The following is a 5,973-nucleotide window of genomic DNA, read 5'->3' as shown; positions in this document are numbered from 1 at the left end:
TTTTTTTTTTTAAAAATATCCCTTATAAATGATGGAATTTAATTGAAGTTGAAAAAACGATAGCATTTAATAAAGATACCAATGTACGATAAAATAGCATCACCATCACTAATTAAACAATTTATTTTGTGTGTGTGTGTGTTTTTTTTTATAAATTCTTTTGACAACACTTTAGAAAAGAGTTTAAATGGGACGGAGAGAAAATAATACTGTATTATACGAATTGATTACTCTGTTAATAGATTGGTCAGTGTAGATCCAATTTCTTCCGGGGGTCAGTCTTGTGCAAGGCATCTATCTATTGCGCTAATTCAGGGGATTTACTGCTACCACCTGCAGTCTCCGCCTGTGTTTGCTGGAGCGAGTAAAAAGCAAAACTTACCTCCAAAGCCCACCCTCTTCTGCTCTCAGCTGCATCGTCATAAGTGCGGTGAATTTATCAAATTTCTTTCAAATGTTTTCTTTTGCCTCGCTCTTCATTTTCCCCCTTAACTCCGACATTTCACTACTTGATTCGCAATCTTTTTATTGATTTGTTGCTTCGTTATTTTGTTCTTCAGCAATGGAAGCTTAGGGTTCCGCTGCTGCATTTTGAGGTTGTGCTTTGATCTAGCTTCTACTTTCCTGAGTCATTTTATGCCCCAGCTTGGCTTAAGCAGGTTTCATATCCAAACTCAGGTTTGCTTTTTACATTTTTTTTTTGCTGTCTTTTGTTTATTTTTCTGTTCGTTTTCAGAAAAAATGTGAACTTTGTCGTTAGGGTGTGGAAATAGTTGTCTTCCTGGGGCTAGCATATAAGCTCATTTGACTTGGTTCTTTGTCGGTATTAAAAAATAGATAGTGGAACTTGACTTTGGAATTTTCAGTTTATTCTGTACGTAACAGGTACTGAGCTGGAACTTTATGGTCCTGCACTCCTATTTCCATTATTTTTTGTTTTAAATTGAAGATAGTAATTTGTCGCCTAGTTGTCCTTTCCCCTTTTTGTTTGTTCTTGTTCAATGCTTGGTTCCTAGTTTATGTGCAACCTTCGTTCACGAAAATGTACACGAGTTTCAGTTGTATAATGTTCTTTCAGATTTTGATACCTGATTTCTTTAGTCTCTGAAGCCCTGATATCTGCCGTGATGGGAAAGACTCCTGGAAAATGGATCAAGGCCTTACTTTCGGGGAAGAAATCAAAGTCTCATTCATCAAAAAGGAAAGATTCCTTTGTAAGTTCTTTTTCTGTTGTTTGGCTTTTTAATTGACACTCTTATCTCATGTTTATCCTACATTGTATATGAAAGGATGAAAATATGAATCTCTTACTAGGTCATGTGTGCCTTATTGGGCCGTGTTTATATGGAAACTCTTAGACTTGTGATAAGTCTATTTTATCGACACCAGGTGATCAATGGGATTTATATTATGACTGATTGGATGCATCAGCTTGTGTCACATTTTGATATCTCCCCAAAATTTTTGATTGTTTGATTTGTTTTTTTTTTTAATTTGTAAACCTGATTCCCTAGGTCAATTATGTCTGTAATCTGCACATTCTTTTCAAAAGAAGTAATTGGTCATGTGTGCTTCAAGAATGATACATTTCAAGTTGTTAAAGGCTGCCTTATCATAAATTTGTCGTCGTCATGCACTTCAAATATGTAGAAGAGATAAATACTGGGGGAAGCTTGTGATTGGGTGATGTTTTAGAAATATGCAGTAGCAAGAAATACGGAGGCAAAGCTTGTGTTAAGTCAATGTTGAAGTCCAAATCTTCCCACCTCCCCTCGGAGGATATACAGATGCAGTATAAAATTTCTGTACATAATTTTAAGTTTACGACTCTGTTGGCTACAGGCTGTGGGTACTTCAGATTGTGTAATATGCAAGTTCTAATTTTGGTTTCAATTTTTTTTTTTTTTTGCAAGAAACCCTCAAGTACCAAGGATGTGCTGGCAGTGTCCTCTGAAGCACATGTGTCTGATCCAATTGCAGATTCAACAGTGATATCCCAACCCACTTCAGGAGCTACTGCAAGCAAGGGATGCCTTTCCGAAAAGGGCTTAGTCAGTGAATTGTCAAACGACAGGGTTATTCTCTCAGCTAGAGATGAGGAGACCAGTGCACAAGTTGTTGTTGGTTTTGGTTCACAGGATGATCCTGAGAAAATCAAGCTTAACCAAGCTGCTATAAAAGCTCAGACTGCTTTTAGAAGTTATCAGGTAGGTAATTACATCTTATTTATATGTTTCCATTAGAAATTAAACATGATTAAACCTCGTAAATATTCCATTTTGTTTGCTATTTTAAAATCTTTTGAGGGGCGACTTTTTACCTAGTGATGTAAGTGCTTTCTTCTCTCTGGATTGTGATTCTGTTCTTCAGTCCAAAGTTCTGTTAATGTGTTATTCTTTGGAGTTCTGCTATGATAATTTGATAATATAATTGCTATAGCCATTGGATTTTTCTTGTTAAATAATTATTGCATGCAAGTATTCTAAGGTTTTATAAATCTTGTTCTCCTTATGAATGATTATTGTATCTATACTCATTTGAAGGCTCGACGGGAATTTCAAACACTCAAAGGTGTTGTACAGTTGCAAGCCCTTATCCGTGGTAACTTGGTCAGAAAACAAGCTGTTGCTACTTTATACTGTGTGAAAGGAATTGTTAAATTTCAAGCATTGGTTCGTGGTAACAAGGTTAGGCGTTCTGATATTGGTCTTGCAGTGCATAAAATTTGCAAGGTAAGGATTCCTGGATCTATTTAATTAATCCAATGGTCTGTGGCATATTATCATATTATGGCATATTATCTTAAACATGGATGAAAGGATTAAAGCTGTCAGTTACCTCTCTTTTGTTACTCTACTGAATGTTCCTCACTATATTTTTTTTGGTCAGGATACTAAATGCTTAATTGCTGTTGAAGCATCAGCATCTACTCAGACAGAGAAGCTGTCAAAAAGTGTCTTTGTTAACAAGGTGGGAACTGCTTGCGTAATCCTTTTTACACTGAGAATACTTAGTTGCTACTTGTTTTTATTTTCACATGATATGGGACTAAGTTTGAAAACCAATTGTTTGACCTAAATGCCTATCTCTTTTATGTTTTATGGAGAAACACATTAATTTGCAGCAACGGTTATTGGAATTCATAAATACGTGGCTGCAGTTTTTCATTCACTAAGCCTGTGAATCATGTGTCATAAGAGGAAAATTTATAACTTGATGCATTTTATAAGCCAATTTCATTCCCTTTTGTACTATGATTATGCATTTATATGGCCTAAAAAAGGCCCATACTGATGTATAATCTTCCACTGTTCCCATTTTCCTAATTTTGAACCAACGTTTTTCTAATAAGCTGTTTTATCTCTCAGCTTCTGGCTTCATTATCCTCTGTCTCTCCTCTATGTATCGACTATAATCCTGAACAACGTAATTTAGCTTCAGACTGGCTTGACCGTTGGACGAATTCTCACTTCTGGGCACCTCTTCTGGGTCTGGAATCAAAAACAAAACTTGACTCAGCATCTAGTGAGAAAATTTGCAACAGTCACAGAAATAATGACGGCCAAGTTAAAAGAATTGGCTGGAAAAGTTCTGGTGTAAAAGTTAATGATGGTTCCGTCTCAGATTCAAGCAAAAATAAACAGCGCCCAAAAAAGGTTTCAACTCACCCATCACATTCAGGCCAAGAAAATGCACAGAAGGAAGTTGAGAAAAGTAATTTAAGAAAACCACTCAAGCAGAATGTTTCTGATAGATCTGAGACTGTTAATGGGAAAGGAAAAGACTTACCAAGAAGAGAATCTGGTCATACTGTCACTGATGCTTCAGAACAAGGACCAAATGATTCTGCAGGAAAAATTAAAGAATCAGCTATGTCAAAATCCAAACAGTCTGATTATGAGCAAGGCCTTGCACAACGAGCAGAAGATGAACATGGTTCTCCCATATCTAACTTGCAGTCTAGATTGAAGAATGGTAAAGATGATGGTATTGACAGTGTGAGCCCTAAGAATTACCAGAGAAGAGCTTCACTGCCTGCTAAGTTTGACAGTCAAGATGACGGTGTGCAAAAAACTCCAAGACTGCCCAGTTACATGGCTCCTACTGAATCTGCAAAAGCTAGGGTAAGAGGACAAGGCTCCCCTAGGCTTGTTAGTGAATTGGTAGATAAAAATGGTTCAACCAGGCGGCATTCACTTTCATCTTCGGTCAATGGCAAGTTAGGTTCAATTTCTCCACTAGCAGAAAGTCTGGGAGCTTTGAGCAGCAAGGGAGTAAATAGAACTGATAGATCTCTGTCATCTTCAAGGGATGGGAGTGGTAAGAATTCCAGATTTTATACTTTTGCTTATACGTTTTTGGATTTGATAAAAATTGGTTGACTCTTTCTTTTCCTCCTATATGTATAATAGCCATGCCTTTGAAGAACATTCTCATAAGGAAATGCATACTTGTTTCTAGTCTGCTTGAGGACTGGGACAACATTGTTAAAGCTCTCCTACTTGTTTCAGAATGAAATTTCTCAGTCCAAATTTTTTTTATGGTTTATAAAATAGAACATGTGTATCTTGATTCTTGATTGCTTGTTTTGCTGACTTGCCCTGCGCAACTTGAACCTTAGCAATGGCACGCAAATTGCTGTTTCCACTCATCAATCTGATTGTGTTCAATTGTAATTCCAAAAAATCTGATTGTGTTCAATCAAATTTTATCTAATTTCAGAGAAGTTGATCCAACCTAAGTGGAGAAGGTGATGTTACGTGGTACAGCAGTACGAGGATAGACTGAGAGATGAAAGTTGATGAAAATTATGACGAGTTATGTTACGGCATTTCTGTAACCATCATTCTTGTTTGTGAACATAGATACAGGAGAAAGATTTGTCTTTTAAGCAGGTTCTGGTATATCTGGCACAAGGAATATTTTGGTGATTGTATACTTGATTTCAGCTTATGAACCCTTTTTCTTTTTATGGGTTTTGAATCTTGTATTTCTCTCGCAATTGTTCTATCAGATGACCTTATTTAAAGATTTGGAAAAAGAAAAAAGAAAAAAACTTTTCTGATCAAATTTACACTGCTTTCTTTTCTTTTCCTTTCTTTTTCTTTTTCTTTTTCTTTTCTTTTTTATTGTTTTGCTTTTTTGGTTCAGATTATGGCACTTGAATTGAATAAATCTTGGTCACGATGTCAAGCATTCCCTTCCACAATGGAAACCAACTGAACCATTAGTATTTGGTATCAGGTTTTGCATTGTAAAGACGATGTGAATATAACTGGAAGCACATAGTAATTATGTTATTTTGTTTTATATTTTATTATATATATATTGGTTGATGATATTATATAGTTGGTAATAATGGGTATGACACCAGCAGTTTAGATAGAGGTACGAGGAATCATTTATTTTCGTTGTCATATCGAATCTTATCTTTTCATACGTTTTTATCTGCTTGAAAACACAGTATTCAACCTCGTTAAATATTTTTGAGATATTTATATATTTATTTTTTTCTATTTATTATCATTCAATAATTTTGTATGAGGTGTATATAATGCATTCAAAAAGTTGAAAAAGAAAGGATGTCATGTATTATCAAAAACAAAATATGTAACGAGTGTAAAAATAGAATGTGATTTTCATATATCTTTTTGGTGTTGTTTTTATACTTACGGTTAGAAATATAGATTATTTAATTTAATAATTTTAATTTTAAAATTTCTGGTAGATATACTTATGGGAAACGTGGTCCCACATGATTGTTGTATTTGTGTTTGACTTGGAAAGTTTTTTTTTTAAAAAAAAAGAAAGAAAGAAAAAATTACGTATAAATCTCATACAAGGGATTTGTTTATAAATTAATTTCATGAATTTGCAAATATACATTAAGTTTCTTGAGACTTGGTAGTAATTTGCAAGGTCACAAAAATCAAACTTGTTACTCAACCAATTAAGATATTAGTTTAAAAGTTA

At 34.8% G+C, this 5,973-nt stretch overlaps 1 protein-coding gene across 7 annotated transcripts; it reads left to right on the top strand.

Annotated features, from left to right (window-relative positions):
• The first annotated feature begins 245 nt into the window (after window positions 1-245).
• On the top strand, window positions 246-4,970 carry LOC129310447 (protein IQ-DOMAIN 29). 7 transcript variants are annotated; one of them, XM_054952294.1, is made up of 8 exons: window positions 246-425; window positions 561-659; window positions 1,102-1,214; window positions 1,914-2,207; window positions 2,544-2,732; window positions 2,890-2,970; window positions 3,369-4,320; window positions 4,723-4,970. In XM_054952294.1, exons 3-8 carry the CDS (start codon window positions 1,128-1,130, stop codon window positions 4,752-4,754), a joined length of 1,635 nt encoding a protein of 544 aa, XP_054808269.1. In that variant the 5' UTR covers window positions 246-425; window positions 561-659; window positions 1,102-1,127; the 3' UTR covers window positions 4,755-4,970. The 7 variants fall into 7 exon arrangements, with proteins under 7 accessions (XP_054808269.1, XP_054808268.1, XP_054808267.1 ...); XM_054952293.1 differs by having other exon boundaries at window positions 246-430; XM_054952292.1 differs by having other exon boundaries at window positions 246-430; window positions 1,079-1,214.
• Window positions 4,971-5,973: the final 1,003 nt, after the last annotated feature.

This window comes from Prosopis cineraria, unplaced genomic scaffold, assembly GCF_029017545.1.
Source record: "Prosopis cineraria cultivar Desert tree isolate PC_DT_omini unplaced genomic scaffold, ASM2901754v1 PC5, whole genome shotgun sequence".
Taxonomy (NCBI): Eukaryota; Viridiplantae; Streptophyta; class Magnoliopsida; order Fabales; family Fabaceae; genus Prosopis; species Prosopis cineraria.
The sequence above is the reverse complement of the archived record's forward strand: the minus strand, read 5'-3'. Positions and strand labels throughout refer to the sequence as shown.